The following is a 13,046-nucleotide window of genomic DNA, read 5'->3' as shown; positions in this document are numbered from 1 at the left end:
CCATCTTTCTTACTCCACTTTTTTTTTGTGTGTAACTCCCTCTCCTCTCTATATAGATTGTGGGTGTGTGTACAGAAGAGTTGCAGGCGGCCCAGCAGTGGAACGGCCAAGGAATGCTGGAGCTGCTCCGAGGGGTCCATGTGTGAGTTTGAGGTCCATGTTTGAAATGTGAGATGTACTACATGAACAAAAGTATGTGGACACCTGCTTGTCTAACATCTCATGCCAAAATCATGGGCATTAACATGGTGCAAGCTTTACACCACTCCAGCCGATGCTTGGTATGTCTCTAGGAGACAGAACGCGTCTCCTTCCTGAGTGATATGACGGCTGTGTGGTCCCATGGTGTTTATACTTGCGTACTATTGTTTGTACAGATGAACGTGGTACCTTCAGGCGTTTGGAAATTGCTCCCAAGGATGAACCAGACTTGTGGAGGTCTACAATTTTATTTCTGAGGTCTTGGCTGATTTCTTTTGATTTTCCCATGATGTCAAGCAAAGAGGCACTGAGTTTGAAGGTAGACATTTGAAATACATCCACAAGTACACCTCAAATTGACTCAAATGATGTCAATTAGCCTATTGGAAGCTTCTAAAGCCATGACATCATTTTCTGGAATTTTCCAAGCTGTTTAAAGGCACAGTTAACTTAGTGTATGTAAACGTCTGACCCACTGGAATTGATACAGTGAATTATAAGGAAAATAATCTGTCTGTAAACAATTGTTGGAAAAATTACTTGTGTCATGCACAAAGTAGATGTCCTAAACGACTTGCTTAAACTATAGTTTGTTTAACAAGAAATTTGTGGAGTGGTTGAAAAACGAGTTTTAATGGCGCCAACCTAAGTGTATGTAAACTTCCGACTTCAACTGTGTGTGTGTATTTATATATATTTTTATTTCACCTTTATTTAACCAGGTAGGCTAGTTGAGAACAATTTCTCATTTACAACTGACCTGGCCAAGATAAAGCAAAGCAGTGCGACACAGAGTTACACATGGAACAAACAAACATAGTCTATATACAGTGTGTGCAAATGAGGTAGGATAACGGAGGTAAGGCAATAAATAGGCCATAGTGGTGAAATAATTACAATATAGAAAATTAAACACTGGAGTGATGGATGTGCAGAAGATGAGTGTACAAGTTGAGATACTGGGTTGCAAAGGAGCAAAAATAACTTTTATTTTAGATACTTAAGTATATTTAAAATCAAGTGCTTTCACTTATTTTACTGGGTGACTTGTACTTGTCATTTTCTTTTAAGGTATCTTTACTTTTACTCAAGTATGAAAATTAGGTACTTTTTTCACCACTGCGTTCTACTCGTCTTATTTCACATGAACTTTATCCCAGTGTGACCAAGTCCATGTTAACGATGAACTTTTCCCCTCCGTGCTCTATGTGTTTAGTGCTGGAGGGCCCTGGTTGATAACTGACATGAGGAGAGGAGAGACCATCTTTGACATCGACCCTCATTTACAAGTAAGGCTTTGATTAATTATACTGTTTTCATTCAAACAGCTCCACCTACTGGTTCAGTCCACACAATGTGTGGGTCTTTGCTAGTGTTAATGTTTGCGTGTGTGTGCTCATCCTAAGCCGGAGCGTGTGGACCAGGGTATAGAGACAGAGGGCTCCAACCTGAGCGGCGTGAGCGCCAAGTGTGTGTGGGATGACCTCAGCCGACCGCCCGAGGATGAAGAGGACAGCCGCTCAATCTGTATAGGATCTCAGCCACGAAGACTGTCGGAAAAAGGTGACACACACACACACCTAACCTACAGTGCCTTCAGAAAGTATTCACACCCTTTGACTTTTTCCACATTTTGTTGTTACAGCCTGAATTTAAAATGGATTGAATTGAGATTGTCACATAAACCAAAATGTCAGTGGAATTATGTTTAGACATTTTTACAAATGAATTAAACCCTGAAATTTCTTGAGTCAATAAGCATTCAACCCCTTTGTTATGCCAAGCCTAAATAAGTTTAGGAGTAACACTTTGCTTAACAAGTCACATAATAAGTTACATGGACTCACTCTGTGTTCAATAATTTTGAATGACTACCTCATCTCTGTATCCCACACATACAATTATTTGTAAAGACAGGGGAGACTGGACATCTACCTCCCAACATAACATCTTGATTTGTCCTCAAATAAACCTATTTTTCTGATTTGCTTTTGATTTTGTGTTATTGAAGAATAAAATCAATTGGTAACACTCCTAATGTTTGGGGCAAATCCAATACAGCACATTACGGAGTACCACTCTCCATATTTTCAAGCATAGTGTTTGCTGCATCATGTTATGGCTATGCTTGTAATCGTTAAGGCCTGGGGAGTTTTTCAGGATAAAAAAAGAAACTGAATGGAGCTAAGCACAGGCAAAATCCTAAAGGAAAAGCTGGTTGTCTGCTTTCTGACCCTGGGAGACAAGTTCTCCTTTTAGCAGGACAATAACCTGAAACACAAGGGCTTATATACACTGAAACACAAGGGCTTATACACACTGGAGTTGCTTACCAAGACGATATTGAATGTTCGTAAGTGGCTTAGTTACAGTTTTGAACTTAAATCGGCCTGAAAATCTATGGCAAGACTTAAATGGCTTTTTAGCAATGATCAACAACCAACTTGACAGACCGTGAAGAATTTGAAAAATAAGAATTTTCTCATATTTTTCCATCCAGATTTTCAAATCTCTTAGTCTTTCTGGGTCTAAGGAAAAAATATGTAAAATAAATTTTGAAATCAGGCTGGAACACAACAAAATGAAATAAGTCAAGGGGTATGACTACTTTCTGAAGGCACAAGACACTTCTAATGGGCTCTCATAGATCTGACATGCATTCTGTTCAATAGCCACCAAATGTAAGAAAACAGATTGAAATAGGGCTGTACTACCTGGACTTTTTTGAACCACTCCTATTTGTTTTCTGTTGCAAAAAATATATATTTCATTGTGCCTTATTGAACACTACCAAGATTAGGGTAAGTGAAGTCCTGAGTGGTTTTGTGTCCTAATGTTATTGTATGTCCCAAAACTAACCCAATGGTTTGTCCCCTGCAGATACAGTGCAGATCAGAGAAGCCCTGAGAAAAGGATTGGAGTTCAACACTAAAGCAGCACTACCCCCTATCAACTCACAGAGACAAGGACATGACAGGCCTCAGTGAGTACATGCACACACAGTTAAGCTTTCTTTACTCACTTTCCCACTCCAAACTTTTATTCTGAGTCAGCATTGAGACACGCACTCTTGTTTTCTTTCCTCTCAAGCAGTGATGTCACACCAACAGCTTTCACTCCCTTATTTTTAGTGTTCTCTAGAGTAGACTCGCCATATACACCCATACCCCTCCCTTTAACCCATCCAGAGACAGAGCCATGAGATCCCACTGAGTACAAAGTAGTACTGGGACATTGAACACATGATAGGTGTATGATATTGTATGTGGTACAATTCTTCCCCTGGTTTCTCCATAGACAATGGGCCATTTCCAGAGCCAGCTGTATCACAGGTAAGAGAAAGATGAGGGGCAAGGTTGTTACAAGCCATAGCAAACTCTTTCACACACTTTATAGGGAGATACAGGCCACCACCGGACTTGATGTTTCCCCTGTACCTAAGTTGTCATTTGAATCCCTCTCTTTCTCTAGGAGTCGTAAGGACAGTCTGGAGAGTGAGAGTTCAGCGGCCATCGTTCCTCACGAGCTAGTTCGTACCAGACAACTGGAAAGTGTTCATCTGAAATTCAACCAGGAGTCAGGAACACTGCTGCCCCTCTGTCTCAGGTGCGCACACACACTAGAGTTGGGGATGATTATGGGTCTTCCCACATACATACATTAAATCAAACAAGACTAGGGTCATCTGACAGAGCCGTTTGTATGTGAAAGAGGGATAGATGGGGAGCTGAGAGAGACGGATGGTAAGAAGAAGCAGGTTCTCCAACCCAGCAGACATTTTCCATAAAGTATGTGTTCAGTGATGTTTAATGATTGTTGTACTGGTCGTATTCTGTGCTTAGGGGTCGTTTGCTCCATGGTAGACACTTCACCTATAAGAGTATAAATGGAGACACAGCCATCACCTTCGTATCCACCGGAGTAGAGGGGGCCTTTGCTACTGAGGAACACCCGTATGCCGCACATGGACCTTGGCTACAGGTACACACGCCCTGGCTCCTGGTACACACACAAACTGTTTCAAGTGCGTACTTGCTGCATGTGCTTACTGCATGTTCTTATGTTACCATATCTCCTCAGATATTGCTGACTGAGGAGTTTGTTGAACAGATGCTTGGAGATCTATCGGAGCTCAACACTCGAGAGGAGGTGATTGGAAACACCTTTTACTGTTCTTTACAGGGGTAATATAAAGAATGTGGCTGTGGATCTGAGTTCTCTGGAACTTTCTTCCCGACAGCTAATAGTTCGAAGCTCCTGCGCATGTGGGATTCTCTACTTTACGCAATCTCTGCTCTGCTCAATTGGCTACCCAAAGAACAGGCTACTCTGGTGAATTTCAGTGATGGATGGAGAATGGTGCTCATGTAATAAAGACCCAACTGCACACTTTTGTGGCCCAACTGCACACTTTTGTGGCCCAACTGCACACTTTTGTGGCCCAACTGCACACTTTTATGGCCCAACTGCACACTTTTGTGGCCCAACTGCACACTTTTGTGGCCCGCAAAAGGTGCACCTGTGTAATTCTATTGCTGTTTAATCCGTTTCTTGATATGCCACCTATCAAGTAGATGGATTGGATTGAAGGAGGAATGTATGGAAAAATTCTGCATTCTTTTATTTCAGCACATGGAACAATACTTTACATTTTTAATTTATATTTTGTTTCAGTATAGTTTCAACAGTGTTGATAGGATTAAAATGTATTTAAGTCATTTTTTTTGGTAACGATCTACACAAAGTACTGTGTCAAAGTGGATGAAAAATACATCAATTTCTTAAAGATTCATGAAAAAAACAAATATTCACTATATGACAAAGTATGTGGACATGTGCTCGTCGAACATATCATTCCAAAATCATGGGCATTAATATGGAGTTGGTCCCTCTCCTGCTGTAACAGCCTTCAATCTTCTGGGAAGGCTTTCCACCTGATGTAAGTCACTGAGCTCTTCAGTAAGGCCATTCTTCTGCCAATGTTTGACAATGGAGATTGCATGGCTGGGTGCTTGATTTTTTTAAATTAATTTTGATACACCGGTCAGCAACTGGTGTGGCTGAAATGGTCGAATCCACTAATTTGAAGGGGTGTCCACATACTTTTGTACATATAGTGTACCTTTATTTAGATTCACCCCCTTGAGTCAATACGTGTTAATTAAACACAGCAATTACAGCTGTGAGTCTTCTTGGGTAAGAGCTTTGCATATGTGCATTGTGCAGTATTTTCAAAATTCTTCAGGATACATGTTTTGGAATATTTGTATTCTTTATATTTGAATTATTTTCACTCTTTCATTTAATTTATTAATGGTTGAGTCACAAAAATGTTGTTGGTCCATCCGTTAGCTCCCATCGCAGCTATGGTGTTCAAATGCCTCACATCCCAGAACAGTTTCCTTCCTGTCCTGCAGCTCAGTCATTCTGAACTATCTTTGATGTGCCTGGGTGGTTAAATGCATCATCCTCAGCATAATTGTTAACTTGACCATGCTTAAAGAGATATTCAATGTCTTTATCTTATTTTTATTTCACCAGGCAAGTCAGTTAAGAACAAATTCTTATTTTCAATGATGGCCTAGGAACAGTGGGTTAAGTGCCTTGTTCAGGGGCAGAAAGATATATTTTTTTACCTTGTCAGCTCGGGGATTCGATCTTGCAACATTTCGGTTACTAGTCCTACGCGCTAACCACTAGGCTACCTGCCGCCCCATCTACCAATCCCTGTTACCCATCTACCAATCACTGCCCTTCTTTGAGGCTTTCGAAAAGCTCCCTGATCTTTGTAGTTGAATATGTGCTTGAAATTCAATACTTGACTGAGGGACCTTACATACAGTGCATTCAGAAAGTATTCAGACCCCTTGACTTTCCACATTTCTTTACGTTACAGCCTTATTCTAAAATGTTTTAAATTGTTTTTTTTCCTTCAACACACACTACCTCATGACAAAGCAAAAACAGGTTTTTACAGTGTTTTTTTATATTTAAAAAATAACATCTACCTAAGTATTCAGACCCTTTAATCAGTTTTGTTGAAGCACCTTTTGGCAGTGATTACAGCCTCAAGTCTTCTTGGGTATGATGCTACAAGCTTGTCACACCTGTATTTGGGGAGTTTCTCCCATTCTCTGAAGATCCTGTCCAGCTCTGTCAGATTGGATGGGGAACGTCGCTGAACAGCTCTTTTCATGTAGCTCCATAGATGTTAATCGGGTGCAAGTCTGGACTCTGGCTGGGCCACTCAAGGACATTCAGAGACTTGTCCCGAAGCCACTCCTGCATAGTCTTGGCTGTGTACTTAGGGTCATTGTCTTACTGAAAGGTGAACCTTCGCCCAATCTGAGGTCCTGAGCTCTCTGGATTAGGTTTTCATCAAGGAGCTCTCTGTACTTTGCTCCGTTCATCTTTCCCTCCATCCTGACTAGTCTCCCAGTTCCTGCCACTGAAAAACATCCCCACTGCATGATGCTGCCACCATCATGCTTCACCATAGGGATGGTGCCAGGTTTCCTCCAGATGTGACACTTGGCATTCAGGCCAAATAGTTCAATCTTGGTTTCATCAGACCCGAGAATCTTGTTTCTCCATGGTTTGGGAGTCCTTTAGGTGCCTTTTGGCTAACTCCAAGCGTGCTGTAATGTGCTTATTACTGAGGAGTGGCTTCCATCTAGCCACTCTACCATAAAGGCCAGATTGGTGGATTGCTGCAGAGATTGTTGTCCTTCTGGAAGGTTCGCCCATCTCCACAGAGGAACTCTAGAGCTCTGTCAGTGACCATCGGATTCTTTGTCACCTCACTGACCAAGGTCCCTCTCCCCCGATTGCGCAGTTTGGCCGGGCGGCCAGTTCTTGGAAGAGTCTTGGTGGTTCCAAACTTCCTGCATATAAGAATGATGGAGGCCACTGTGTTCTTGGACCTTCAATGCTGCAGAAATGTTTTTGTACCCTTCCCCAGATCTGTGCCTGGACACAATCCTGTCTCGGAGCTCTACAGACAATTCCTTCGACCTCATGGCTTGGTTTTTGCTCTGACATACACTGTCAACTGTGGGATCTTGTATAGACAGGTGTGTGCCTTTACAAATCTTGTCCCATCAATTGAATTTACCACCGCTGGACTCCAATTCATTTTAGAATAAGTGGTCTGAATACTTACCGAATGTTACATATGGAATTCATAATTCAAAAATCATGTCAACCCCTATTTTTTCACACAGCAAGTCTTATGATTTTTTTTTAAGCCACATCTACTCCTGAACTAATTTAGGCTTGCCTAAACAAATGGGATGAATACTAATTCCACAACTAATTTTCTTTTCACTTGGACATTATGGAATATTTCGTTTTAGATCGGTGACATACTTATGATACCAACTAACTTGAGAAGATTTAAGTGCATATTCCCATGAAACTGATTCAGATCAAATGGTTGGTATGCAGATGCTGCATGGTCATTTCACCCGTAAAACTTGAAGAATTATCATTCACGATTGACAGTTACAAATGTAAAGGGAGGGTGACCAAAAATGTGGGCATAAAGAGGTAAAGAAACGCATGCACAGTATGTGATTCAGATCTTTCCTCAGAGGAAGGTTTCCAGGGGCAGAATGGGGAGGTTACCAACAGATCCTTGGCCTTTCAAGAAGATAGGTAATCCTGTAATATTACATTTGCAAAATTCCCCCAAAAATCCTAGATTTTTCAGAAATCCTGTTTGGAAGATTCCCAGAAAAAACAGGGAATAGAAAAACCTGGCAAAGTTTCCAGAATGTTTTAACTCCATGTTCTGTATCTGTCAATAAATGTTTTTCTCCTGTTTGATTCCTCCTTCCAGACCAAGTTACCGAAGGAATACAGCTGGCCAGAAAAGAAACTGAAGATCTCGGTCCTGCCTGACTCTGTGTTTGACAGCCCTCTGCAGTGAGACTTGGACCCACTCCTCTCTACAGAATACTCTGGACCTGTTCACTCAGACTTTAAATGGTCATGTTCAGTAGGTCACATCGTTGCAAAGCATTTCCCAACAGAAGTTCAGGTAGTACCTGTAAGTTGTCTTCCATTTTACTGAACACAACCCTGCTCTGTTCCATGGGCTCTGGTCTGCCTTCTAGCCCAAAGTGAAAACACCTGACCTCCACCTGATCTCTTTTTGTCACATCTGCTACCAATTTCTACTGTGTTTTTCTAACCTTGTAGAAACGCCTGGAGATGTTCCGGAAACCTGTTTCTCCAGATAGCCTTGCTAGATGATACATAGTTGCTATGTCTTGTGAATGGGTAAAATTTCTAGTTAGGATGTGACATCCCACTAGACTCAATATGTTTGTAGCACAGGCAAAAATGCAGGGTCAGTTCATTTAGTTCAAGGATTCTGTTTTTTGGTTTTCTAGGGCCACATTCCATTTGAAGTGTTCTCTTAAAAGGCCTATGTGTTTATTTGTTGTTTAAGTGCTGGACATTTGCTTAATGTGTTATAAAGTGTATCTATGGTCAAGCCAAAGGTGCTACCAGTTTCCCATGAGGTTTGTATCGGACAAGATGTTGTGGAATTTAGACTACTATTCAGTGTCGACCTCTGTGCAAATCTGAAATGGTGCCGCCTTCCCTATATAGTTTATTTTGGCCAGATGCTTATGAGGGGTATATAGGGCAGGGGTTTTCAAACGGGTCCACAGCATGCAGGCACTGCAGGGGCTGTTCATTTAAAAAATTAAAAAATAAAAATGTTATTCCAATGTTTTTGTGAATATCCATGTACCGGGAAAGTGCCGATGGCTACTGGTAGCTTTCTTGACGTGGACGTCAATTTTTGCAGAAATGTGTTGGCCTACTAGCTATTAAGGTAATTCCAATGTTAATTGGGGAGGTCAAATTAATATCTCCCAGATCAATTATTTTATTTTACCTCTCCTTGCCATTTATTATACACATTATCATTTTTTGCTAACATATGATGGGGGTCTCTGGGTCGCTGGATTGCCTGGGCGGGGGTCCCTGGGAAAAAAGTTTGAAGACCCTTGGCATATGGTGTAATTTGGGATACAGACAATCAAACCACATGATCCTCTCATTCTATTGTGTCCTGTCAAATCTTTGTCCCCCTGTGCCAAGAGCCTGATTATTTTACAGAGTAATATTTTGTGTATAATGTTTTACTGTTAATTTTATGAAATATATCTGGAGCTCTACAATGACTGTTAACTACGATTGTGTTTAAGAGTTTATAGGCCTGTCAGAGTGAAATGCTGGAAAGCGTTTCAGAGAACTCCCCATGTGTCCACAAATAAAGTTAGTCTCACATTTTCACTGATGAACATTTACTGCATTGTGTTTCCTGTCCCTAGTTGGATCAAATTTTTGTTGATAGAACTGACGTCAGTGCCCCTGTGTTTTTAGGAAGCCACTAGAACTTGTCAGAGCCTAGGTCCACGCCACATTTTTTATCACCACTTTCTTCACAGAAACTTGTTCTTTCTTTCACTGTCACAATGCGTGTCAACTGTTGCATGAATATATTGTTTTGCTCTGGTAGAAACAGAACCAGAGTCAGTCTGCCATGGCCTTGAAGTGTATAGGCTCCATGCATTGTATAGACTGTATCCACCGTCACCGCTCCTGTAATTTAATATATATCAGTTTCAATCAAGGACCTCTGTCTTTATACACATACAGCATCCCAGATATCTGTTATGCCATGAGTGCATTCCATAGCTAGTTAGTCCAGAACAGGAGCTGTCTCCTTTTTTCTATACCTGTTCACATGTATTCTACAGTGTCTTTTTTTTATTCCGATTGAGATTTATTTTTGTGTGTGGTCTTTATAATACTGTTTATTGTTATTTTATGATGAATGAAGGAATCACTAAACTGCCTGTTTCTGTAATCACAAGTGCATTAAACAGAAATCGACATTCACGTCGGTGGTTTTTGGTCTGATGGTCTATACTAGTGTAAGTACATTCATTGTGTATGTATATTGAATTAATTTTGGTATATTGAATATTTTGCTACTTCATTTCCTTTTGTAGTTTTCTCAGTCTAGGTAGGTCTGATGCATGCATTCGCGGTGAACCTAGGAACAAAGACTAAAACTGAAAGATTACTTTTGATATGATTTTTTTTCCCCATCTGGAATCATGAGAATCTCGGATGAGTTGTTTTTGTCACCATCCATTTCCCTCGACTCCTTCCCGTGTCAGACAGGTCACGTTATCGGACTGGAAGCGCTGCCACATAACATTTTTGCCGCTGCTTTATTGGGAGTTGCATCCTGAGCGTGTGTTTCATTCCTTTCTCACCAGGAGAGCTCGAAAGAAAGAACAGCCTAAATAATTGCAGAGATGGGACTAGAATAAAGCACCGAGCAAACAGTCGAAGAACATGGACACCTAAAGAAATGCTTTCTCTGCGGTGAAACCGTTTGACGTTTTCATTATAATCAGTACAACCTTCAAAAAAGTCCAACAGGTCTTTCAGCTTCTCTTGGAGAACCAATGTTTGATAAAGAAGAGTAATGTGAGTTCCATTGCTCCACCATCTCCTTCCTAGGATACGTCATCACTGCAGGAAATATTCAGATAGATTCTGACAAGGTGAGCGCGATGGTGGATTGGCCTCAACCCACATCCAGAGTGTAGCTGCAACATCGCTTGCTAATTTCTACCGTCGCCTCATCCAGGGTTGAAGCACCCTGGCTTTCCCCCCTCTCAGCATTCACCTCTCCCAAGGTCCCATTCACATGGTCTCCAGCAGATGACCAGGCATTCTCAGACCTCAAGCATCGATTCACTACAGCTCCCATCTTAATCCACCCAGACCTGTCCCATCAGTGGGGGAAGTCCTGTCCCAGGACCAAAGCTGCATCCCTACGCTTTCCTTTCCCATCGTCTTAATCCCACTGAGAGGAACTATGGCGTGGGAAATCGAGAACTAGTCACGGTCAAGATGGCGTTGGAGGAGTGGAGGCACTGGTTAGAGGGGGCGGAATATCCATTCATAGTGTGGACTGACCATAAGAACCTGGAATATCTCCGCACCGCTAAACGCCTCAACTCAAGACCAGCTCGATGGGCCCTGTTATTGACTCGTTTCAATTTTATTATCTCCTACTGCCCTGGGTCCAAGAATGTGAAACCTGGTGCGCTCTCACGCCTGTATAGCCCCGCTGCTACACCGTCTGAACCTGAGACCATCCATGTTTTTAGTGGCCCACCATGGTTCCTGATGTCTCCGCATTCGTCGCCGCCTGCACTGTGTGTGCACAGAATAAGACTCCACGGCAAGCTCCGGCTGGCCTCCTTCAACCACTCCCTGTTCTCCTGGACTTCGTCACTGGTCTCCCTCCGTCAGATGGCAATACTACTATCCTTATGGTGGTGGATAGGTTTTCCAAAGCCGCCCATTTCATTCCCCTTGCCAAGTTATCTTCAGCCAAGGAGACGGCCCAGCTCATGGTGCAGCACATCTTCCGGATCCATAAACTTCCAGTCGACATGGCCTCAGTTCTTCCAGAACCGGGAAAAGATGTTCTGCACCCTCATTGGGATGTCGGCCAGCCTGTCCTCTGGTTTTCATCCCCAGTCTAATGGCCAGTCAGAGCGAGCCAATCAGGACTTGGAGACGGCTCTTCGTTGCCTCCGCCAACCCCATCACCTGGAGCCAGGAACTTGTGTGGGTGGAATACGCCCGCAACACCCTTCCCTACTCGGCTACTGGTGTCTCGCCCTTCGCGTATTCCTTGGCCCTGCTCTTCCCTGAGCGGAGGAAGAAGTTGGCGTACCCTCTGCCCAGATGGGGGGGGGGGGGGGGGGTGTGTGTCACACCATGATCTGGTTCACTTGTCTCCACTCCCCTTCAGGTGTCTCCCATTGTCCCCTGTGTATTTCTAGCTGCGTTACAGTTAATGGCTGTGATAGGAAAAAACTGAGGCTGGATCAACAACATTGTAGTTACTCCATAATACTAATCTAAATGACAGAGTGAAAAGGAAGCTTGTACAGAATAAAAACTATTGCAAAACATGCATCCTGTTTGCATAAGGCACTAAAGTAAAACTGCCACACAAAAAAAATATATAAACAAAATTACATTTATGTCCTGAATGTAAAGTGTTATGTTTGGGTCAAATCCAACGCAACTCATCACTGAGTACCACTCTTCAAACTTTCAAGGCAGCGGGAGGCTGCGTTATGTTATGGGTATACTTGTCATTGGCAAGGACTAGGGAGTTTTTTTAGGATAAAAATAAATGGAATAGAGCTAAGCACAGGCAAAATCCTATGGGAAAACCTGGTTTAGTCTGCTTTCCAACAGACACTGGGAGACAAATTCACATTTCAGCAACACAGTAACCTAAAAACTAACATTGGCAACATTAAATATTCCTGAGTGGCCTAGTTAAATTAAATTGCCTTAAATCCATGGCAAGACTTGAAAAAGGTTGTGTCGCAATGACCAACAACCAACTTGACAGAGATTGAAGAATTTAGAAAATAATATTGTGCAAATATTGTACAATCCAGGTGTAACAAGCTCTTAGATTTACCCGGCTGCCGAAGGTGATTCTAACATGGACTGACTCAGGGGCATGAATGCTTATGTAAATGAGATATTTGTCAATTTCAATAAAAAAAAAAAAAATCTAAAATCATGTTTCACTTTGTTATTATGGGGTATATTGTGTTGATGGGTGAGACAAATTATATTTAATACATTTTGAATTCAGGCTGTAACAACAAAATGTGGAATATGTCAAGAGGTACAGTGGGGCAAAAAAGTATTTAGTCAGCCACCAATTGTGCAAGTTCTCCCACTTAAAAAGATCAGAGGCCTGCAATTTT

The 13,046-nt window shown here is 42.0% G+C and overlaps 1 protein-coding gene across 4 annotated transcripts in view; it reads left to right on the top strand.

Annotated features, from left to right (window-relative positions):
- LOC110502244 (suppressor of fused homolog) overlaps positions 1-10,148 on the top strand; it is a 41,693-nt gene extending 31,545 nt beyond the window's left edge. For 3 of the 4 annotated variants that reach the window (XM_021580130.2, XM_021580129.2, XM_021580128.2), the window contains 9 exons: positions 57-142; positions 1,418-1,490; positions 1,608-1,764; positions 3,082-3,184; positions 3,673-3,807; positions 4,044-4,182; positions 4,282-4,350; positions 7,794-7,857; positions 8,042-10,148. In XM_021580130.2, the coding sequence (XP_021435805.1) occupies positions 57-142; positions 1,418-1,490; positions 1,608-1,764; positions 3,082-3,184; positions 3,673-3,807; positions 4,044-4,182; positions 4,282-4,350; positions 7,794-7,857; positions 8,042-8,103 (888 nt within the window). In that variant the 3' untranslated portion in view covers positions 8,104-10,148. The remainder of the gene's footprint in view (positions 1-56; positions 143-1,417; positions 1,491-1,607; positions 1,765-3,081; positions 3,185-3,672; positions 3,808-4,043; positions 4,183-4,281; positions 4,351-7,793; positions 7,858-8,041) is intronic. The other variant, XM_021580131.2, reaches the window with a different exon arrangement.
- Positions 10,149-13,046: the final 2,898 nt, after the last annotated feature.

This window comes from Oncorhynchus mykiss, chromosome 23 (assembly GCF_013265735.2).
Source record: "Oncorhynchus mykiss isolate Arlee chromosome 23, USDA_OmykA_1.1, whole genome shotgun sequence".
NCBI classification, from domain to species: Eukaryota; Metazoa; Chordata; class Actinopteri; order Salmoniformes; family Salmonidae; genus Oncorhynchus; species Oncorhynchus mykiss.
Note: the sequence above shows the minus strand (reverse complement) of the source record. Positions and strands in the feature narration are given on the sequence as shown.